Source organism: Lentinula edodes, assembly GCF_021015755.1.
Source record: "Lentinula edodes strain Le(Bin) 0899 ss11 chromosome Unknown C8R40scaffold_68, whole genome shotgun sequence".
In the NCBI taxonomy this organism is placed as follows: domain Eukaryota; kingdom Fungi; phylum Basidiomycota; class Agaricomycetes; order Agaricales; family Omphalotaceae; genus Lentinula; species Lentinula edodes.
The window spans coordinates 24,539-45,924 of NW_025764374.1; the positions used below are offsets into that span (position 1 = coordinate 24,539).

The 21,386-nt window shown below is 45.8% G+C and overlaps 9 protein-coding genes across 9 annotated transcripts; 4 read left to right on the plus strand and 5 right to left on the minus strand.

Annotated features, from left to right (window-relative positions):
* Positions 1–504: 504 nt before the first annotated feature.
* C8R40DRAFT_1134591 (uncharacterized protein) lies at positions 505–1,888 on the minus strand. The gene is made up of 8 exons (XM_046229314.1): positions 1,471–1,888; positions 1,301–1,412; positions 1,151–1,237; positions 1,070–1,097; positions 982–1,021; positions 815–927; positions 705–760; positions 505–646 (listed from the first exon to the last, which is right to left on the minus strand). Exons 1-8 carry the CDS (start codon positions 1,591–1,593, stop codon positions 552–554), a joined length of 654 nt encoding a protein of 217 aa, XP_046079612.1. The 5' UTR covers positions 1,594–1,888; the 3' UTR covers positions 505–551.
* C8R40DRAFT_1134593 (kinase-like domain-containing protein) lies at positions 1,889–4,074 on the plus strand. Its single transcript, XM_046229315.1, has 8 exons — positions 1,889–1,988; positions 2,050–2,540; positions 2,594–2,935; positions 2,989–3,026; positions 3,079–3,131; positions 3,200–3,435; positions 3,517–3,654; positions 3,710–4,074. The coding sequence occupies exons 2-8, from the start codon at positions 2,283–2,285 to the stop codon at positions 3,731–3,733; spliced, it is 1,089 nt and encodes a 362-aa protein (XP_046079613.1). The 5' UTR covers positions 1,889–1,988; positions 2,050–2,282; the 3' UTR covers positions 3,734–4,074.
* Positions 4,075–4,518: 444 nt separating this feature from the next.
* C8R40DRAFT_822481 (uncharacterized protein) lies at positions 4,519–5,429 on the plus strand. The gene is made up of 3 exons (XM_046236338.1): positions 4,519–4,812; positions 4,880–5,329; positions 5,391–5,429. The coding sequence occupies exons 1-2, from the start codon at positions 4,648–4,650 to the stop codon at positions 5,120–5,122; spliced, it is 408 nt and encodes a 135-aa protein (XP_046079614.1). The 5' UTR covers positions 4,519–4,647; the 3' UTR covers positions 5,123–5,329; positions 5,391–5,429.
* A 2,044-nt stretch (positions 5,430–7,473) lies between these two features.
* Positions 7,474–9,882, plus strand: C8R40DRAFT_822490 (uncharacterized protein). Its single transcript, XM_046236339.1, has 5 exons — positions 7,474–8,522; positions 8,575–8,589; positions 8,643–8,791; positions 8,855–9,226; positions 9,281–9,882. The coding sequence occupies exons 1-5, from the start codon at positions 7,697–7,699 to the stop codon at positions 9,764–9,766; spliced, it is 1,848 nt and encodes a 615-aa protein (XP_046079615.1). The 5' UTR covers positions 7,474–7,696; the 3' UTR covers positions 9,767–9,882.
* C8R40DRAFT_1134605 (uncharacterized protein) lies at positions 9,740–10,216 on the plus strand. Its single transcript, XM_046229316.1, has one exon. It carries the CDS (start codon positions 9,797–9,799, stop codon positions 10,151–10,153), a length of 357 nt encoding a protein of 118 aa, XP_046079616.1. The 5' UTR covers positions 9,740–9,796; the 3' UTR covers positions 10,154–10,216.
* Positions 10,217–10,254: 38 nt separating this feature from the next.
* C8R40DRAFT_1134607 (ASST-domain-containing protein) lies at positions 10,255–12,957 on the minus strand. Its single transcript, XM_046229317.1, has 11 exons — positions 12,679–12,957; positions 12,419–12,623; positions 12,281–12,366; positions 12,010–12,223; positions 11,902–11,953; positions 11,711–11,843; positions 11,550–11,656; positions 11,284–11,495; positions 11,048–11,230; positions 10,898–10,986; positions 10,255–10,848 (listed from the first exon to the last, which is right to left on the minus strand). The coding sequence occupies exons 1-11, from the start codon at positions 12,776–12,778 to the stop codon at positions 10,460–10,462; spliced, it is 1,770 nt and encodes a 589-aa protein (XP_046079617.1). The 5' UTR covers positions 12,779–12,957; the 3' UTR covers positions 10,255–10,459.
* A 487-nt stretch (positions 12,958–13,444) lies between these two features.
* Positions 13,445–15,794, minus strand: C8R40DRAFT_1061718 (uncharacterized protein; the record flags this gene model as incomplete). The annotated part of the gene is made up of 6 exons (XM_046225442.1): positions 13,445–13,681; positions 13,735–14,104; positions 14,157–14,512; positions 14,571–15,335; positions 15,388–15,449; positions 15,497–15,794. 6 exons carry the CDS (start codon positions 15,792–15,794, stop codon positions 13,445–13,447), a joined length of 2,088 nt encoding a protein of 695 aa, XP_046079618.1.
* A 2,616-nt stretch (positions 15,795–18,410) lies between these two features.
* On the minus strand, positions 18,411–19,545 carry C8R40DRAFT_1177686 (uncharacterized protein; the record flags this gene model as incomplete). Its single annotated transcript, XM_046232717.1, has 5 exons — positions 18,411–18,881; positions 18,943–18,975; positions 19,029–19,079; positions 19,141–19,359; positions 19,417–19,545. 5 exons carry the CDS (start codon positions 19,543–19,545, stop codon positions 18,411–18,413), a joined length of 903 nt encoding a protein of 300 aa, XP_046079619.1.
* A 363-nt stretch (positions 19,546–19,908) lies between these two features.
* Positions 19,909–21,230, minus strand: C8R40DRAFT_1061714 (uncharacterized protein; the record flags this gene model as incomplete). Its single annotated transcript, XM_046225440.1, has 4 exons — positions 19,909–19,971; positions 20,036–20,553; positions 20,615–21,037; positions 21,095–21,230. 4 exons carry the CDS (start codon positions 21,228–21,230, stop codon positions 19,909–19,911), a joined length of 1,140 nt encoding a protein of 379 aa, XP_046079620.1.
* Between the last annotated feature and the right edge of the window lie 156 nt (positions 21,231–21,386).

Consider the following 21,386-nt stretch of genomic DNA (forward strand, 5'->3'; position numbering starts at 1 on the left):
TTCAGAGTACCTACACACTCTCATGACGTTCAATCAATCTCCACTCCAGAAAAAAACGAACTTGTCCTTGCAATCAAGAGGGCCTGGCTTCTCCAATGTACATGCTTGATTTCGAGTCAAGTGACAGAGGAGATCTAGTTTCAACGTTTTACGGTCAAGTACTCACGATTGGCAGTGCGAACGATAAGGAAAAATTACGAGATAAGTTCAGATTGAACATCATCTCATCTTGACGTTTGGTGCGTTGCCGGCGCCGATTCAACGATAGACATTTTGTATTCTGAAAGCGTAAGTGAGAGATTGTGATATTGCCAGAGAAATATTATTGAACCATGTCTACTGAGGTCGAGAGCGTCTGGAAATGGAAGGAGCATAAGTTAAACAAACAGTCACTTGGATCTGAGATAAGCACACCGTGATGCGCCGACGCGACAATCGAATAAAGTTAGAAGAATACCAATATGTATGGCTGAGGCGTAGGAAACGGGATGGCCCACACAACAGAAACAGGAAAGGGATGATATTAAACGAAACTGAAGCTTGTACAGAATTTACACAGCATGAGATTTCGACATCCTCAACCATGCTTCCTGTAGACTTTGCCCCGTCTCATGACCATAATACGTCAATGCAGGAGGTGAAACAGCTATATATGAAAAAGACAAGAATAAGCTGCAACTTTTCATTTTGATTATACCACACACCTTTGGAATTCAGCATCACAGCTTTATCAATCGATTTTTCTCCTATCGAAGCTGGGCTAGTTTGGTAGCACCATTAGAGTCGAAAGGGATTGAGAATTTGAAGGGCTTACACTAGGAGAACATCACGACTATTTAACAGATTCTGCGTGCGTTGTAAACTCTGAGGAATCTTTTGGTCGTTTACAAGTCTATAGGAACGTAATTTATCATCATCGCTCTCAAACTAGGTGGCGTTTCAGCGAGTGGGAACAATGTATAACTTGGGAAGAATGCTCACCTTCCGTAAAAGCATTGGGTGATTCCTGAAATCTTCGATCCTAAGACGATATTAGGATCCCGCGAGCAATGTGAACAGGTCAGCTTACATGACGCTTTCAGTTGAGAGCAGAAATTCTGTGAATTTACTGAATTCGAAACGCTCGGGCCGTCCATAAAGAGCGACTCACTAACGACCGCATACTCATTCTGAGCACATACACCGGGTCTATACGGACCAATTCCTTGTTCAGGGTCCAACAGAAGGCTCCACCTTTCTATAACATGATGAACATGGTGTAAATGACCATGAGAGTCTTATATCAATTATGGGTACGCACCACCCTTATTTCCAAAGGCTAAATTCTTCCCACTTGCAAGAGAAACAGCCTGACCGTTGCATGTAAAGAGGTATAGGGAGAGTGATTGGGGTAGTTTGGATCTAGAGGAGTCCTACGATGATCAATCAGTTTACGCTCTACGGGAATGTATTTGATCAGTGACTCTTTACATGAGTCGCTGAACTGAGCGGGTTTGGGGACAGAGGAATTGCGTTGACGGAAGCGATAACCCAAAGCAAGTAAAAACACAACGATGACGATATAACGGAAGGAAGAGAGCCCGAAAACAGCATACTGAAGAGAAGTCGGGATGGAGTCGATGTGAGGAAAACGTAGTGACGAGAGCCTGCGTCCAACGTTCAAGAATGAAGGTACAATTGCGACCAGCGGCGAGGGGGTGAGTGTTGCGCGTTGCCCGTTTTATAAGCATTTCGACGGATGATGATGCGTCGGGATAAGCCGTCGGTTGAAATCAATGATCAAATGAAGAGCACGTGCGCGCCGCGTCTCATTATGGGGAAATCGCATCGATTCAGGAAAGAAATCCAAGAAATTGCGTACAAGTTTTCATCATCTCTCGATGCTTGCTAATCGGCTACTGCTCTTCTGGCCACAGTCTTTAGTCCGGACTTTGGTCACACAAAATTACACGAAGTGTTTACTATAACTGTGCGCAGGTGCGCTGACTGTGCGTGTCCTCACAAGACGTCGCTGGCATTCTCTGCTGACACCTATTGTAATTTCCTTAGACGTTCAGGTTCAACGAACTGCAAGTCTCCAACCTGGACCCAAGATCCAAGATTTACGGCAACGTTCCGGCACGCAGATTTGATTCTTGGCCCTGCATGGTCAATATTCCTCGTCATTCGGTTATTTTTTCTCTACTTCCGCCAACTTGCATATCTTATGAACGATACGATCTGACGCTTGCTTCCCTTCACTGCCGTCTACTGCCATTCTCAAATCACCAGTCGCTTTCTATATGCTTGCCTCATTATCTACCTTTCCACCTCTACCAGCATCCGAGGGCTGCAAAGAAGATGACCCTCACTATCCTTTAGGCCTCACTCAAGAAGAAAAACAATGGTCTGACCTGTACCCTTATGTCGAACGACGAGGGTATCGGTTACGCTCACGATACCGTCCTGGCTGGGTCGGTTCATGGATCAAAGATGGAATTTCGACATCAGAATTGTTGATGCGGCCAACCTGGAAGTATGAATACGATGATGCGGAACCGGTAAGATTTCTTGCCTAGCCTTTCCGTCGAATGTTCACGCTACTTGTCTGTAGTCCACTGGCCGGCTGACCGTCATTGACGCTATACGGATTAGCGATGGTGCCTTGGTCGCCCTCAAACTTATCTCCATGTCCACTCACATAAATACCCCGGATTCAAACGAGATAGAGATTCTGCAATATTTATCCTCACCAGCACTTGCCCGCAACCCTCGCAATCACTGTATCCAGATGATAGATTCCTTCGAAGTGTTTACGCCTGCCGAGATGAAGCAACTCAGCACCCAAGGTTTCTCCAACGCCTTTATCGCCGTGTTTCCGTATGCGAGGAAATGGAACGATATACCGTTCAGATTGGTCTGGGAGGCATTGGAATTCGTGAGGCAAATATTACAGGTACCACTCTAGTTTCATTCTTTGGCTTTGATTCTACAACTTTTCTTCTTTAGGGACTGACTTTTCTCCACGAACACAATATTGCCCATCGGTAGGCATTACTCTGAGTTTATTCATCGCTTCTGAAAGATATCTCGCTGCAGGGATATACGCTCTGAAAACCTCATGATGGATGCATCAAGCCAATGTTTTTCTGGTATCTGTCCGTTCTTTCCCTTCAGTGCTTCAAAACTGATTACTTTCTTTCTCATCCTTTTCCTGTAGCAACCAATCCTTCTGATCGCATCGAAACTCCCGTCCGCTACTTCCTCATCGACCTCGGTTCCAGTACCAGATTCCAGAAACGCCGCCTGGTCAACTTCCGTCATGGATGGCATAAAGGAATTCCGGAGATTTACGAGATGGATGCTGAGGGGAGTCGGGCGCCTACGAAATTATACGACCCGTTCAAGGGTGATGTATTCGTACTCGGAATGATCCTAGAGGGATTTTTCGGTAAAGTGAGTGTTCACATATTCCTATTAACTTCTACTTCCCGAGACGAGTTCCGTGACTAACATTTATTATTTCCTCTCTCTCAGTCGATCCCTTCACTTCGATCACTATTCTCATTCATGCAAAATGTCTCTCCTCATCGTCGACCGACAGCCTCTGAAGCCCTCTCCCTCTTTCACGAATGCACAAAACCTTTGTATGCCTCCCGAATGTATTTAATCATGCCTGTCACAGACCCATCAACGCTCGCGGTGGAGGACACGGAACTGGATTTCTTTACGAGATGGATGGTACAAATTGTAGCGTTTTTGTGGGGATGGGTCGATTATCTGAGATTGGTGTATAAGGTGCTGTGGAGGGGGCATGCGTTGAGGATCGGAACATGATCGAGGGAAGGAGCCTTTGTAGGTGCCTCCATGGGTGGTGGATAATGTTGGCTTGTACAAGCTGGGAAGCAGGACAATATGGAGGGGCGCTCCCCGATATGGTCGCTAGATTCAAGGCTATTGATCACCTTACTGATCGTTCACATATTCGTACTAGTATCAACCTTAGGACTGTAAATTATCTTACGCTCATATGCATGTAATCCAGAGGTAATCACAGGTGAATCAGAGTCCATGTAGAGAATTATGTAGAAAATATGCTATATTCTTGGAACCCGGTAACCACCAGATCTTGTATAATGACATTGGCCATACGCTATGATTCAGATCTATCTGAACATTCTGAGTCTATGTAAGTATGACAAAAACCTAATAGTGCTCACCTGCCAATTTTGACCTCGGATGACGGCCTGGCTTCCCGGTGGGCTTTCAAACTTTCACCATTTCATCCTTCATCATGATAGGCAATTTGCAAAACGTTCATCTCTTTGTTCCTCGTGCAAAGAAGTTCATCAAGATCATCAAGAGCTCAAGCGCTCCTTACGCGCACGAAATTCTTAAAATGATCAATACGGTTGAACGGCTGCACCAAATGAATAATCCGATTGAACCAACCCGCCTTGAGGCTTCCACGGACGTGAAGATTCCTAAAATCAGGACGAATTGACGCTGAGAGCTTGAGTTCAGTGAGCTGATGCATTTTAGTCACTCACTTTCATATAAAATCTAGACCACAAATACGTACTACGTTGAGGCATACCTTCTCAGAATCCATCACCTCTCACGACACAGACGTCCATTTGTCAAACATCTTGAGGGGAACCAAAGAGAATGAACCATTCTCAGCGACCTCCACACGATGGCCCAATAGGGTCGAAGCGTAGAATTCGTGACCCCGAATTCGGCGAGCGCAAGAGGGCACGAATTGCTGTTTCTAAAACATCGGCTCTGAAAGCTGGAAAATTACAGGAAATCCCAATGGAATTAGTTTTCGAGGTATCTTTGCTACTCAAAAGTCGCCGCTTGGCTCCTTGATTTTTTTTCTGACTTCTCAATCTTGTAGATCTTGTCATATGTCCAACCGTACGACCTACTCAAATTGGCAAGGATAAACAAAGCTTTCAGGTGTTTACTCATCAGTCGCTCTTCTGCATTCTTGTGGCGTATTTCACGCGCAAATGCAGACGATGTACCCAATCCGCCATTTGAATTTTCCGAACCAGCATATGCCCATCTGCTTTTCATCAACTATTGCAGTGTACGCTCGATCTTTTCAGCAATGTTCTACACTATTTCTTTTCCATAATTCTGCCGGGTCCGCTGCGACAAGATTATGTGGGAGTGCCGAATTCGATGTTGCAAAAAATGTTCCATACACAGGCAAGCAGTAATTATTTACACTTATTCTGACCCACCTGACCGACCATTAGGTTCATTCCCGATAATGATCAGGCTATGAATAAATATCCCGTCTTGCTGCGAAAACATCGCATGAAGTCTTTCGTTCCTAAACGTATGTCCCAAGTGGAAAATTCTTTTGTCGTATTCAAGTTCAATACCCACCTTATCTCCAGAGACCTCAACGAAAGGTCCCCTATACACTCAAGTTCTGGATCGGTACAATGCCGAGCTCCTTGCGCTTGAAGGTAATGCTGAAGCGATTGAGGAATGGATAAGCTGTAAGATTGTACAGTACAACATCATCAGAACTGTGAGATTTATCTACAGACTCAAATTATGCTCAGCCTTAGTGTTCACTCTTTGATAGCAAGCTATTGCGTGTGCTGAATAGGACGCCCACCGAAAACGGCGCCAACAGTCAGAACGGGAAGCAGCACGACAGAGTCGCATCGAATGGCAAGTAGTGACTTGTGTTTTTGCTCGATGTGTATCCAAAGCTAAACATTTGACACCATAGGATTGAAGAAAAGGCCGAAGCAGAGGGCTGGGCCTTCGAGGTAGAGAGTCTTCGTCAAATGAAAGGCTATCCAATGGGAAAGCTTGCGTCTAACCCTTGCATCAATAAGAAGGATAAAAATACTCTGAATGAAGAAGGTGCGTACCGTGTGATTAGATATGAGATTAGATCCTACTATTCTCCCGGACGCTCAAAGAGTTTTATCGACTCATAATTGCTGTCATGGCCGAAGTTCTGATCACTGCTCTAGACTGGCTCAAAGTTCAACCTCTTATACTCGAACCTCTACAGCAACAAAGAACTGTCCTTGTAGACCGAGCCATATCTAGGCGCATGTTTCTGCTTGAAGAAGCATACGGCCGATTCCGAAAAACTTACTTCTGCCCACATAGTGCGATCTGTCCGACCTTAGGAGACCTGATCGTCACAGATGGTCCCATCAAAACACTTATACAAGCCACTCCACTTAACCATCACCCTGCAAGCATCGACTCAGAGTTCAGCATGCGCAGCGCGGAAACGTTGCTTTCTTCCGAATTTGCCTCGTTCGTTCACAAGTGGCGATACGAGAAGGAGATGGACCTATTCAGGATGTTATGCGAAGCTGTTCCCGGCACGTCTAGCGGCAACGATCTGTGTCTCGCGACAACAACTTTCAGGTGTAACACTTGCAGTTGTGGAATAGCTCTTTACTACCCTGACGTGTTCCATCACAGCTGTACTACTGCCTACGACTTCCGTGCAGACTGGGAAACTATGTTCGAGACAAGTGGAATCGTAGGGGTTGATTGCGCTACGTTATTCTTTCTGGCTCCTTCGACGCCACGAATCCCGAAGTCTAGTAAGGATGGTAAAAGCGGGTTCGCTGTGGAGAAAAAGGTGCTCGATTGCTTGAAGATTTTGAATACCAAGCCATGGAATTATAACGGGAAAGGAATCAGCTTTTATCATCGCGCCTCAGCAATTGCTCGCCGAGTTCTAACGAATGACCCTTATCTTGACCCATCGACTACAACGATTCATCATATCAAAACCCGGAATCTTAATGCTTGTTGCATAACCTGTTCAGGTACTTCGTTCTGCTGGTCTGATCTAGTGAGTGCCTTTGATTTTTCTCGTCTATCCAACTACTCAGTGCTCCACTTCAGTTTCGACATGAAAATGTTGGAATGCACGATATTGTAATCCACTGGCCAAACACTGTTTGTGACCAAGATGTCCGCTCAGACACCAATTAAATGAGCTTCCACTCAGAATCGTGGGTCTACGGTTCAAGGTGTAAGCTATGCCTTGATCTTTTGCATCCCGATGCACTGTCAGGTCATCTTCTTTCTGCGTAACTATATCTGTTTTACTTGTTTGTCCTGCCCAATCTGAATCGTATTCTTGTAGGCACAGCGAATTTCAAGTCGACGGAGACTGGTACATGGACTTCGACAGTCGCTTCCCAGTATATTAATGGACTCCCAAGATTGGTTATATACAGAATGCATCGGCTCAACGCCTCCCTCGCTGCAATATCACTGTTTCATTCTGTGCTTTTTCAAAAGCTCTCACGCCGATTGCACGGACGCTACATCTTGTTCTGCTAATGATGAAAGCATTTATCATCTCATACAAGTCATACCCTGTTGGATTCTTTCTTCTACTTCAGCTTTATGTTTGGTAATTTGCATCCATCTTGATATGAGTGTTTCCCTTATCTGATCATCATCGTTGGCTTGATCAATTCAATTCAATAGTATTTACTTGTTTAGGAACAAAGCCTCATGTAGGCGTGTATTTCAGTGGGTCCATCGCCGTCCACGTCAAGTTCAACACATGTTGGAGTTGATTCTACAGCTTCCTAGTCAATTTCTGGAAGAATACATCACCCTCGATTTCCGGGCGCGATGACTCGTTCTCTACACGTGTAGAGCTCTACAAATATTATATCCACTGGGATTGTATCTGGCGTTTTTCATGGCCCCCAGTATTCCTGATACCGTTCAGAACATTCTGAACTTTGGCCTAAACCTTACCCATCAGGAGTGCCTCTCAACCGATACATTCCCGAAGCACTCGCCGATAAAATTTCAGGACAAACATCTCGACGAGAACTACATTCTGAAGCAGGTTGTGTCTCTTCCCGGAACCGAGCTCCTGACGGGCCTTCTGAATTTCGCTAACGAGCTCCTTGAATCTGTGGACGAGTTTCCAACACCTTCTCTCCCTGCACTTGTGACACACCGCTTCCCTGCTGTCGATCTCAATGCAGACACAATCGCCAAATATTACCAGAACTCCATCTCCGAAGCATGTTGTTATCTTGCCTCTCACCTCCTTCTCCATTCCAAAGCGATCAGTTGGTGCAATGACTTATCGTGGAGACAAACAGGAGATTCAGAAGTGCGGCCCTTTCCACGCAACTGGAATCGAGCGCGGATTGAAAGGCGGTTGTCGGAAGAATATTTTGTTGCTCGCAAGTGGTCTCTTGTTCGCATTAGAGACTCCCCTTCTGTTCCAATCGGTTCTTTAACCCCAGGAGAACAGAATATTAGGAAATATTTGTCAAACTGTTCAGAACAGACTGAGCTCGCTGTCTGGGAAGTTTTTGCTTGCACGGTAGCCTCTGATTACCTTTTCGACAGTATTCGGAACATTGCACGAAAGTCGACCGAAGAAAAGACGATTTTTTTGTGGAAGAGACCACATACCAAAGAGTTTAACATCAAACATGTGCCCTACAAACGGTATTCAGATGCTATCCCAACGCTTTGGACTTTGCCACATGACTCTTTTAATTTTGGTGAGTCCATTTCCAATGTTCAGTTCCTCAAAGATTGACACAGACGAATAAGATACAGAATGTTCTGGTAAAATCCAAGTTCTTCCTATGATCCTAATGGGAGACTCATGATTGTAGAAGCCTTCGAATGCAATGAAGGAACTTCTCAACGTCGACCTCGGACGCAACCAATTGACATCCGACCGCTGGATAGCTTGGACCGGGAAAATGTAGAAATCGAGAATAATCCTTCTGATATCGCGGTATGGGGACAAGATTATCTCCAACGGGTTCGTCACTGCTTCCTTATATAATTGATCCAGCAATGAAATCCTGACCAACTTTATATTTAGGCGTGGGCTCGTGCTGTCGACATTGACGCCACATTCATCATACTACACCGTGGTACAACTGAAATCATCTGCGTCAGACACCGAGCATCCCAAACACTCTTCGTCTCGGAAATCATCGATACTTCAGTCAAATACTACGGCAAACTTCAAATTGCCCTCTACGCTGCAATTCTGAAAGATCAAGTAGAACGGCAGGAAATCTGGGATAGAGAACATCCCTCTAAATCGAAGGTTACGTCGGAGAAGAAGCGCTCTTTTGATCAGGTTGAACCCGAAACTCATAGCTGTTCGAGAAAACGACTCCGTTCAAACAGTCTCACTGGCAGTCTTGATACATTACAGGCCGTGCCCATCTCTACGTTGTCTTTGAAGGTGTGCATGCTCACGCTACACAATTATACTCTAAATTTGTTGTTGTTGACACAGGAGCGTTGCAAGAAACTGGAGCTAGCTATTGTCAGTCTCGACTACTATTTGCATAGGTCAACAATTCCTTCAATGTTCGTTCGACGAAAATTCGACGGCAGGGAGTTCCTTCGACCTTTCTCGCTACGATCATCATATCCTCCGGAATCCTGCCTCCGGATTAACGTCAAGTCGTGGATTGGCGGCGGAGCCTCGGGACATGCACATCGAGGAATCTTATACATTGGTTCTGATGATAAACGCTGCGAAGAGGTGGTGGTAAAATTCGGTCGGGACGATCATTCACGACAGTCTATGAGGCACGAGTTGAAGGTCTATGAGTATCTTGCGCAGGCCAAAGTGAAATCAGTTCCCCATTGTTACGGGCTCTTTGAGGATATCGAAAACAAAGATAGCCCCTATATATTGGTTACCAGCTATGCTGGAGAGAGCTTGGCGGTATCATGGAAGAGGGGTCGCGCCACGATACCAAAATCTCAACAGTAAGTCTCGTTTAACATCCTTATCCTCTCATCAATGTTAATGCTTGCTAGTCCTACTTTCCTCCGCAGTTTGGCAGAAATTCATGCTGCTGGTATACATCATCGGGACTTGCGCGCGCCCAACGTTGTCATTGACAAGGATGGCAAAGTCTCCCTCATCGACTTTGATATAGCAAGATTATACGTGACTGGAAGACAACGCAAGCACGAGAGAAAGAGAATGTTAAACCTATTAAATGGAAAGAGTGTGGACTACGACCGTACAAGTTTCCGTGACGGAATTCACTGTGATGACTGTTCTCCTGGAATTTGTCATGAAGCATCGGGATGGGATAGCGAGGAAGAGGAAGTGGTGCGAGCTAGGTCTGAACCTCCGCATATCAAGAACTAAAAGTCCTTGTACCTACTTAATTGATGAATGTATCAATGAACTTATGAAGTACTGAAATCTCCCAGATGAGTACTTTAAATGGTGCATCTCAAGCAATTATTGAGAGCCCACTGCAACATTGAACAATTACCTTGACGAAGATTGAGCAGATTATACCACCAATGAGAAAAGTGATCACGTTTGCAAGAGATAACTATTTCTCGACTTTCAAGGGGGACACAGAGAGTGGCCGAATGATGAAAGTGCGACAAATGATGGAATGAATAGAAGGAGTGTCTATTATCTGTTCACATTATAGAGAATATTTCAATAAAATAGTATCAAAACAGTGCATGCCGAAAGAACTGCAAGGGCAGTCCGTCCAGTAATCCTCAGCGCCGAACTAGAACTAACGAACTCGCTCGTGCCCAATACTTGATTCGATCTTCCAATGGCCCGTACTGCGTAGTGGCTATAAGAATTGGAAACCGTGGAGACCGTAATGGTTGTTTCAAATCCGTCTTTGGTCTTGTTGTATAGAGAGATGCTGCTTGACCCCGAAGAATCACTGGCGCCATATAATTCCCATTTGACGATTTCGGTTGCGCCGTTCCAAGATGCGTGAGCACTCAGTAGATTGCTTTTGGAAGAACTGACCAGCTCGATAGATGGGGAGTCTGTGGGTGTTCCGGTCCAGTTGTATCGCAGGGCTCGATCTACAGAAATCAATCAATCATAATTTTCAAGACCGTTTGAATGACATACAGCTTTCCACATCACCGACACCAAACTGTGTAGTCCAAAGCAAATCGCCGTCTGGACTATATTCGCCAGTCCAAGGTAGCTGGCCAAACCTGGATACCAGATACAAGGTAAGGCCAGACGTAAATAACTCGGTTCGGCACTGGTACACACCCGACTAAAAAATTCCCATTGGGTTGAAGCTGGACACTCCCTTGACTTTGTGAAATGCTTTGATTCCACGGCAAGAGTTCTGTAAGAAGCTCGACAGTCATATTAGTAAAGTCAACCCCCAGGTGAAGTCCTCGCGACATCTGTTCTTGTTGTTGACCAAACTGTCCTGCATTATCAAATAACCTGTAGGTCGAAACGCTTAGTAATGTTCAAGGATAATCGATGGAATAACACACGTCATGGTCGCATATGTATCATTTTTTTCTACCCATCGGGCATGGTGTTGCCAGCTGAACTCCGTTCCGTTCCCCATGCTGAATGACGAATTCTTGCCACCCATTTTCCACAGGATATCTCCGTTAGTTCCGTCGAGGTAATACACAGTCCAGCAATGGCGGGAGGAGATCAAGTAGTTCCCGACATCGTCCTTCTCAATGGAATTGATGTGCTGCCGCAAGATTAAATCCAAAAGCCGCGGTTATGGTGCGAAATGAACACGCACAAAGTAATCGAAAGCTTCAGCAACGCTGCCTCCACCCGTTCCAGGTGTGTTATAGCATTCTGTAATATTTACGTGCTCGCTTGCTATCCAAGTGAATAAAGCCTCATCTGTACAAGAATATCAGTCGACGGTAGGCAGCACATTTCAATCCAAAAACTCACTACTACTGATATTAAGTTCTTGCATGGCACTATCAAGGATCCATCCTTGCTCAGGTCCCTGAATCGACGAAAGGTCTAACGATTTTGGTTGGTACGCTGTCATTAAAGCGGTATTGTTTGAGGTTATCTGGGCCTGTAAAATTCATGTTTAAATTTTTCTCTAGTTGTGAGGGAAGAGAATGATCACCCACTTCATGGAAATCAGCGAAGGTTTGTCCTGTTTCACCCGTGAGATTGGTGGTGCTGGTTGGAGAGAAAATTAGATTAACCGGAAGCCGACTTGTCGTGTGACAACTCACAAATTGGCGACCAACTCGTAGTTCGAGTTTAAGAGAATATCATACCCACTCCCTACACCAGCCGCTGTTGCTGTTCCGGTCCAAACGATGATGTGTGGTTCATTGAGATATGTGACAACTGAAAATGAAAGGGTTTGGCCATAGATTGATCCATCCCATATTAAGGAACCAGTTTGGTCGTAGATGGCAGCACCTTGACGTAGGACGGAAGCACCTGAATGAATAAATAGGCGATTGGGTTCGGGAATTCTCAACGTCGCATACCACGTACCTCGAGGAGCAGAAAAGATATATCCCGTCGACAACGACGGTGCGCTCGCGCTTTCATTGACCGGAACGACAAAGTTCCATTCCGCACTGGAGATATGGAGTTGAAAAAAACACGCGACCTAACACAAATCATGCGTACGGTGTATAATTCGCCGAGAAATAACTTTGGAAAGGCCCATATCCCAACGCGCCTATAGAATACTCATTGCTCCGGAAGAGAACTGAGTCCCCTCGAACGGAAAATAAAAAGAGACAGAGCACAAGCCCACGAGCAATGAACGTTGAGTAAAAAGAGCATCTGACGCTGCTCATCGGATGAAGTAGGGGTGGGGGAAAGAGAAAGACTGTGTAAAAGTCAATTTAGTATTTATCAGAGGCTTTAATTTTCCATTTACACACGAATCAATTCGTGAAATCGGGTGGAAAGACCTATGTAGTATGCTGCGCAATCATTGTCAGTTGCAAAGATGGCGATCAACGACGTTGAGTAAAAGAGCATTTCATCTCATGGGAGCCGGCCACTCTCTCACGAAGATAAAATAGAAGTGGATGAAGTGTATACTGGACTTCCAATTGCAAGTTGTCGTCAGGAAGAACAAGCGCGCCGAAAGCAACCCCGGAGTTACCAAAAAGCTCGAGATGAAATTATCCGACCCGGCGGGAAGAAAACGGAACCAATGCGGTGATTAGGCACATCTATTTTTACTGGCCTATAAATACAAAAATCAGATACAGGTCCAAGTCCTAGAATGTCATAGAGCAGTGCAGCACAACGGGTGGGTAAAGGGATAGAGTGATAGTACTACTTAGGTATGAGGTATTGTACTGATAGGTATGCAATAAGAAGTCGATCGGGACAAACCGAAGAGGGGAGAGGGGAGGGGGAAGGCCAAAAGTAGATAGATTATACCAAAACAAGTATACAGATGAAGTACTTGAGTATGTCGGGAGAGTGAGCGGATACGTTCAATCGAAGGAAAGACAAGGAGACAGACAAGAGAAGCAATATGTTGGATACGGTCTCACCAGCATGCGGCTCTAAAAATGGGGGAGAAATTATCAATAAACATTGTCCCAGAAAAAAAGTCCAAGAACGAGGACAAGCCTCAGAGTCACAATAAGGATAAGTATGATGACACAACATATATCTAGCCTAGAGAAATCATCAAAGGTCCATCATGGAACCAACGAGGCAGGCGATCGCTGCACAAACGATTCCCCCAAATCCATAAGCAGAAGATACAGCGTTGTTACTTTTCGAGTCTGTTGAGCCGGTCGATGTCGACGATGACGATGATGAAGTACTAGTGGTGGTAGTATTAGGATTTGTCGAGACACCATTCCAATAATCCCTGATAATGGTAGAGGCTTGTTCTGCGAGACCATAGGTGGGGGCACCAAGCTATACAAAGGAGATATTAATACCGAAGAATTGAGACAGACACTGGAACGTACATGGCTCGATAACTCGAATGGATACACACTCGCGTCTGCCACTCTGACGTTCGAGGTACCATAGACAAGCAATGACGGGCTAACAACACCACCTAGTTCAAGCGGAAGCATCGCACATGTTCCTGTGGGGTGATATTCGGTTCCTACGGCTCCCTGGATCCAAGTATCCCATTCGGCGTCCGTGCTCACAGAAGATCCGGGAGTGGTTTCACCTGTGAGGTACGTGGAGAGTGGAGAAGCCTGCGAGACGAGACGCGCCATTTTGAAGCCTTCACGCAGGATAGTGAGGTCGGCGTCATGTACCAGATAGTTAGGATTGATGAAAGGATAGTTGAAAACCGAGTCGGAAGTGATGTAGAGCTCGCCAACACTGGAAGAACAAATTAAATGAATTTCCGAGTTAGAACCAGATGATATCTCACCTCAGAGGATGCTGGATCGCGGCCTGAATCAGGACACTGGTACTCGTGATACTCAACAACAACTCGATCTGGCCACTGTTACTCGAATAGAACTGGTTGGTGATGGTGTCGTAGATTGCCTTGTAACCTGCGGCAACGGTGGAGTCGCCTAATGGGAGCAACGACGATGCGGACGAATCAACTTCTGCTTGAGCTGAAGATATCAGAGCAGAAGCGCTATCTGATCCGAGAAGAGTTGTCAAGTTGACGTAGGCGGTGGCAGAGTTGATGTAAGAGAGAAATTCTGCTGTGGCTACGCCGTCTGCGTGAAGGTCTCCAGCTGTCTCTGCAGTAGTGCTATAAATTAAGCTTCCACTCTAAAGGGAGACGCAATTATAAGGAGGCTAAATTTATGTATTGAATTGAAGGACTCACCAGATGGTCTTGTAATCGTTGTCCAACCCCAGGAAGGTCAAGCTGAACGTCCACACCTGCGGCCTGAAGATACTTTGACGGTCCGACTCCACTGAGCTGTAAGACTTGTGCACTTCCGATAGTGCCGGCAGCAAGTATGACCTCCTTGTTCGCGTTCACGGTCTGCTTCGCGGCTGTCGAAGAGGACGCCCATTGCACCCCGGTGGCAGTCAGATTACCGGATGTTCCCGAACCCCAAACGATATTCGTAACAGTCGCAGAAGGGAGAATGTCAAGATTAGATCTGGGAGGCAAGGGATCGATGTAACCAGAACGGGAGTATGAACGAGTCCAATTGGAAGGATTGATAGAAGAGGTTGTGATATAAGCACCGGAATTATCGCCTGACGCAGAATCGGGATTACTCGGAATGCCAAGTGTGGCGAGCGTAGGCGTCCAGTTTCCGACGATATTGAAGGTTTCTCCAGGATATGACCAATGAATGGGTCCACTGGATCCATGGGACGCGGCATTGTACTGGATTCCAGCCTCAGCTGCGATGTCAGAGGAAGGTGCACCAAAAGTTTCGCTCTTCTTCATAGCGGCGTTGTACGAGTCCCAGGCCCAAAACTCATCGGTATCGTTAGGATTGATAGCGTGGATGGCATTGATCTCAGGCTCGTTGGGTCGAACGAGATACATGCCGTTGATAGCAGAAGATCCACCAAGGACCTTGCCTCGCGGCCATGATACGTTTCGGTTAGAGCATCCTGTTTGTTCGGCGGTCTGGAATTCGCGTTTTAGAAACGATGATTGAGGAAATGGGGTCAACTCTCACCTGATACGCGTAATCATATTCGGAACCAACGAGAGAGGAATAGTAGGTGTCAGCCGGCGTATCTATACCGCGATGAGAAAAAGAAGCGTTTAAGTGTGCAGTGACTAACTGATTTGTGTAATGTTCGCATCGCCAGATTCTCCGGCTTCCAATACGAGCACGGTATGGTTCGAATCCTCGGACAACCTCGAAGCTAGAACCAACCCAGCCAGACCACCTCCTACGATGATGAAATCATACGAGCTTTGAATTGCAGAACTATCCGAAACTATATTCCTTGCTCGCAGATTGTGGACATCTCTTCTTCGGTGAGCCTCAAGAGGGTCGGTAATGGCGGATGCAAAGCATGTTGAGAAAAGGTATGTTGAAGAGAGTGTGAGGATAGTGGCCTTAGGGATGGACCACATATCGTAAGGGGTCGTAAAATTATTGTAGACCGAGTGAAGCACAAGCAGGAGTCGAGAGGGCAAAAGAGTTGGTGAAGGAATTTCGATCGCTGTTTATAAGGTACCATGCAGTGAGAGTCTGGACTTTGATCGACGGTACAATTTTGCCGCATTGATCAAAACGATTGAATGATGTCAGCCTGGCCACCCCCTCGACCATCCCGGACCCGTTTCTACCCGTTCATAGTTGACATGAAGCTTGGCCATGGTAACGGTCAAAAATTGAAGAAACCTGGGTGTATGTAGAGTACAGGATATATCCTGCACATGCAACAATTATGGACGAGTCTACCTAGATCTTCACCGGCACCTGCTGAGACCTGCTGCGCTGACCACCCCAGAAACAAGCTGCGAGTACAAAAATAAAACTCTGCGTGCGGTATGAGTATCCACCGAATATCAAACTACTTGTCATCGCTTTCAATACACAGACGAAACATCGCTATGCCCTGGTCAAACCACACGCACAAATAAAATAATGGTCCCACGGAAAATCCAAATGGCTTCCGAGCACTTTCAAGGTAGTTCCTCGAACAGGCCGTTCTCTGCTTGCTCGGGTTGCTTATTGAAGACTTGGTTCAACGCATATACCACGTTGCGAGACGTTGTAATGACATGAAGCTAATGTCGGAAAGTCCTGGGAATAGACGGCCTAAACCTCACACCGTTTGAGGGCAAATTACGATAGCAGGAAATGGAAACGAGTGTCATAGAATGTCACCTCCGAGGAACCAGCGAACGAAAATCGGCGCAGGAACTAGAAGGAGCTTGATACTTTGATACTGTAGACCTCATCGGAGGGAAGAAGGGATTGCGAGCTTGATTAATAGTTACATAGAATTTGACCATAATGACCAATTGATCGTCGGTCAACATCCTAGATGAAGAATATCAGGCTCTTCCGCACGCAGCAACGGAAAACATCTATGGAGTTGATCACGATCCTCCGCTCGCGCCACAACTTCAACTGAATCTAGCCATGGCATGGCACGAACAACGGGTATTAAGGCCCGGTCTAATTCAAGCAGGAAGGTTGAGTCCACAGAAATCAAAGTCGGATGAAAAGAGAAGATAATCTTTCGAAGAGAATGAAGAGTCTTGAGGGAGATGAATGACAGAGGCCAAGACACAGGCCGAAAAGAGGCTTCTGTATGATAATCAATCCCGAGGGTGAGAATATTGGGACAAGTCTCTGGGATGGTATCTAGAGCGTATAAATGGTTACTTTTAATGAAATAGAGTAGCAGTATCCCTCACCATGGAAAGAATCAACAGATAAATGAAGGATCTTCGGGAAAATGTCAAATCTAGAACCGTTGTCCATTGAAATTTCAGACAAGCTGCTCTTGACGACTTCGAACCTGACTCCAGATAGCTTCAACGTATGGATATTTTCGAGATCCATCAGTTCCAGAGACGCGGGAGCCAACCCCACGCGTCCCAATATGTTCTCTGCTTGCCTGATGTCCCAAGTACACCAAGCTTCTATGCTCAGTTCATGTATGTCCACTCTGGTGATAGAAATAGAGATAGGCTCCCGACTCGATGTCTTTTCAACATTCAACATTATTTTGAACAGAAAGGGAAACTGTTTCCCCGGGCGACATTTTCTGAGGATATTGACCAAATGAAGAGGAGCCACCTGATAATCAAGGAAGACCACCCTATAAAAGGCCAGAGTCCGGAGTCTAGATGAGTGACGTTTGATTAGAGCGGCTAAGGGGGAGACGCATGGACTTTCCGAGCCAGATGATCCGCTTGCCAACGAGAAACGAGCAACAGTGAGGTTGCGGAGGCGAGGGAAGACAAGATTGTGCATTTGCTTCAAGCCCTGCGATAGAATCGATTGGGAGAAGTACCAATCGATCGTCAAGTCTGTGACCTTGGTATATATATCTGGGATACCTAGAATCTTTGCGAATGCGTCCTTGATCATGAAATCATCGAATCCGTAATGTCGAGTAGGATGAATGGGTATTCGACCTAATAAACAGGCAGGAGGGACAGTTATGGTGGAAAACAGACGTCTGGAGCTAGCAACTCGCCAGCGGTGGCATACTAAAGAGCATGACTGGACATCTTTGTGGTTTTCCAGTAAATTTAGAATGATTTCAATGAGCTCTTGAGAAAGGATGTTCGCATCGGTTTCAAGAGTAGCGCTCATTCCAAGCTCCACCAGTTGAGTCGTGGATGATTGTTAAAGCCCAGAAACTCGCACAGGAAATTAAGGAGGCCCTCGTACTTAGTAGCACAGTTCGTTTCGCGAGTCGCCAACTCCACAATTCCGAGCAGACAAGGAGTGAAACGTAAACAATATTTACATAAGCGCGCGCGCGGGTGTTAGACGCCGTCATTCAAGATTAAAACCAACACGGCAATTTCAGATGTACAAACAAAAAAATCTTCCTCGTTTGAAACAAAGGTGATACAAAAGAGGATACTACTAAATAGAGCGAGAATATTATATCAAGAGCAAAACAGGAGTGATTTCAGCAAAGAAAATGACGAAGAACATCAAGAGAACTCAATGCAAGACTTATCTAATCCAAACGGCGTTTACTGTCCGATGGACCCTCGTTAGCATTGAGACGCGCGGCGGGATCGAAGTGGGGAATTAGGGTTGAATGCGCTAGATGACTGTTTGAATGCATTCTTTACTACCTCATATAGCTGCTTGTCTTTCGTCTTCAAGGTTTGATCCAGTTTATCCAAGTCGGTAAAATCAACACTAATGTGATGGTTAATGAAGGACGCGACCGCCCTGCCAGTCTGGGTGGGCCAGAAATCCTTGAAAGTACCCTTGCACTTCGCAAAATCTTTCTCGTAATCCGGGTAATCACGCTTGATATTCTGCCAACGTCGGCCTGCTTGCTGCTGTAACTTCCTTGTATTCTGTTGCTCATCTGTCATGTGCGAGTGATATGGAGTTCCTTTCGTCGGGTATTGCGGCGATGGGGAAACATCACCAGAAGCACGACGCTCTACATCGACGGGAGGATGGACAGCATGTTGTATGCCTATTAATAGAGCGGTCTCGTCAATCCCAGCCTAAACATGAGTAAGCGTATCAGTGACCGGGAAACACCAGAAAGTATAACACTAGACTAACCTTGTGCGGCATTCCCATGGCATGGTCGAACTTCTATTTTTGATTGCATTAGTTGAGTAGGGACCGAATTTGAGTGAAAACCCAACCTTCTGCTCCAACGAGACAGAAACAACTTCGGCTTGGTGATGGTGAACGTACTAAAAACAGAGTTTAGGTTGGGGAAGAGAATACGGATGAAACCTAGATAATGACACATACACCATGAAAATTGTGGGGATGGTGGTGGTGATGCTCAACACCAAGCCCTCCTTCGACATAGTTATCCTCAATCTTCACCTCGAATTCGTCGTCACCCTGGTGGTGGCTGTGAGGGTGATGTTCCTCAAACTCAAACTCAAACTCGTCTTCGCCGAGAAGTTCATGGTGACGATGACGCGGGCCACCAAATTGATCCTCATGATGGCGATGAGAATATTGCTACGATGTTTATGACAATCATGACGGATTAACGCTACAGAAAAGAGTGAGACTGACCCAGTGAGGTTCTCCGACATTGTCGAATCTGCGGTCATCGAGATCCCGCGCGTTGATAGGAACAGCAAGAGCAGAAGAAGCTGCTCCAGCAGCAATAAGAGCTGTGATTATAGAACAAGAAAAGACCATGATTTCGTTGATGTAACTGATTTGTCTAAAGACTGAAATTGTTGAGTGGGTGAAAAGCCGCGATATGTGGAAGGGAAGAAGAGGCCAGCTCTGTCAGACTAGAGAGAATATGTTGATGGTCTTATACCTTTCCGTGGTGTCCACTGATGCGGATCTACAATCATCCCTGCAAAGAGATCCGCCGGGATGCTCAAATACGCCCTGATGTGCCCCCGAATAGCACCGGAAAGTCTTGGGGGGTAGCCAGGGGTAGCCTCAAGGCTCAGATAGCAGCAGATAGCCTTAACGTGAAATTTTCCATTTAACCGGTGTTAGAACGTACCATACGATATCACACTCGAATGAAATTTGAGTTGCTAGGATTTAAGATGCGTCTAGTAACCGTCTGAATACTCCCATTGTTTTCTCGGGCTCATCCCAATGCATCTGATACATAGTATGTTATATCAGCGTAAGCCTTCCCTGTAAAAGATTCTCAAGAATCACTCACGAAATGGTTCACGCCATTTATAATCATAGATTGTATGAATTTCCCTTTCTCTCCCTCTCCCGCCTTCATATCATCGTCCTCAATCTCCCAAAAGGTCGGCCAGACGAATGAGTAAGATTTATCCCCGATGACTTCCCATACCGTCACCATATTCCTCAGCGCAGGATTAATTCGTAGCTTTTCATCATAACACGCCTTCAAGTAAGTCTTTCGGAGTTGATGTTGGAGAACTTTTGAAAAGTACAGATCGATGCTGGATTCTGGCGTCAAAATGACGTTCTCGTCGTGTTCCTCTGCAGTGAAAGTGTAGATTGAAGGCATTCGGGAGATGCCTGGAACGATGGTATTTAGCGCGGCAATACGGTCGCGATTGGCCAAGGTTTTTTGGCTGTAGTCGTAATAGCCTGTGATAAGATGGCTGAAGAGCGGTGCGCGAGCTGAGTAAGGGATGTTGGGATCGCGGAACGCAAGCCACGTTTCTGGAGGAATGGAAAGACCAAGACCCGTGAGCGCGGGCTCTGCATGTACCATGGTTATGTTAGAATAAGTAAACAATTTTACAGCAAAATCGTTGCTCACCTAACATGATATGAGCACGTAGATACTGTCCAACCCGATCTCGCATGTCGTTAGAGACCAACGAGGAATCTACGTTCGCGATCGCCGAAAGGGAAAATGTGGCCCCCAAAGACCAGCCAATGATAGCTAGTCCACCTTTCCGGGTCTTCCCATTACCATCCACCGTCTGACTGTTGTCTTGAATCGGAGGAATTCCAGAACGTTGAATAAAGCCATCGATGAACTGTAAAATCTCCACGCCTCGAAGCTCTAGGATTTTCGCCTTGGCCTCGTCGGTAGCAAAAGCTTGAGAGCCATCGTCTTCGGTGAAAAATAGTTTCTCATCCTGAGTGAACGGGGTGGAGCCAGAGAAACCTCGTCGGCTTGGCGCCACGACACGTATATTGTACTGTGTGTTCAGAGGTAAGAGACGTTTGAATATAGCTAGAGAAAAAGTGAGAAAAGACCCTGTTATTGATATCTATTGAAGAAATCACCCACCGTTGCTGAAAGAATTACCATGGATGAGGATAATAGTTTCGTAGCTCGATACAGAGGAGCTGGGAGGGCCACTATCTAAATATGACAAAACGACATTGGATGTAGGGCTCAGAAGGATCTGGTCGGTGAAGAACATGGTGAGAAAATGAACGAAGTTAGCATGTACATGTACATTGGACTCACAAACAAATCATTGGTCAACCAATCGGTGAATGATGATCCAAATCCTGCGACGCTGATGGTACGGCAGCTTCCAACGGGAGCTGAACGGGGACATTCAGGGATGATTCGA

Coding starts and splice junctions, on each gene's coding strand:
- C8R40DRAFT_1134605 (XM_046229316.1), top strand. CDS start 9,797: ATGTTAATGCTTGCTAGTCCTACTTTCCTCCGCAGTTTGGCAGAAATT.
- C8R40DRAFT_1134591 (XM_046229314.1), bottom strand. CDS start 1,593: ATGCTGTTTTCGGGCTCTCTTCCTTCCGTTATATCGTCATCGTTGTGT. Junction 1,413..1,470: donor CGCTCAGTTCAGCGACTCAT/GTAAAGAGTCAC, acceptor TGATCATCGTAG/GACTCCTCTAGATCCAAACT. Junction 647..704: donor TGTGATGCTGAATTCCAAAG/GTGTGTGGTATA, acceptor TTTCATATATAG/CTGTTTCACCTCCTGCATTG.
- C8R40DRAFT_1134607 (XM_046229317.1), bottom strand. CDS start 12,778: ATGCTCTTTTACTCAACGTCGTTGATCGCCATCTTTGCAACTGACAAT. Junction 11,844..11,901: donor CCTTCGCTGATTTCCATGAA/GTGGGTGATCAT, acceptor TGAATTTTACAG/GCCCAGATAACCTCAAACAA. Junction 11,496..11,549: donor CTGAAGCTTTCGATTACTTT/GTGCGTGTTCAT, acceptor ATCTTGCGGCAG/CACATCAATTCCATTGAGAA.
- C8R40DRAFT_822481 (XM_046236338.1), top strand. CDS start 4,648: ATGAACCATTCTCAGCGACCTCCACACGATGGCCCAATAGGGTCGAAG. Junction 4,813..4,879: donor CAATGGAATTAGTTTTCGAG/GTATCTTTGCTA, acceptor TCAATCTTGTAG/ATCTTGTCATATGTCCAACC.
- C8R40DRAFT_822490 (XM_046236339.1), top strand. CDS start 7,697: ATGGCCCCCAGTATTCCTGATACCGTTCAGAACATTCTGAACTTTGGC. Junction 8,792..8,854: donor GACAAGATTATCTCCAACGG/GTTCGTCACTGC, acceptor CTTTATATTTAG/GCGTGGGCTCGTGCTGTCGA. Junction 9,227..9,280: donor TCTCTACGTTGTCTTTGAAG/GTGTGCATGCTC, acceptor TTGTTGACACAG/GAGCGTTGCAAGAAACTGGA.
- C8R40DRAFT_1134593 (XM_046229315.1), top strand. CDS start 2,283: ATGCTTGCCTCATTATCTACCTTTCCACCTCTACCAGCATCCGAGGGC. Junction 2,541..2,593: donor AATACGATGATGCGGAACCG/GTAAGATTTCTT, acceptor ACTTGTCTGTAG/TCCACTGGCCGGCTGACCGT. Junction 3,436..3,516: donor TAGAGGGATTTTTCGGTAAA/GTGAGTGTTCAC, acceptor CCTCTCTCTCAG/TCGATCCCTTCACTTCGATC.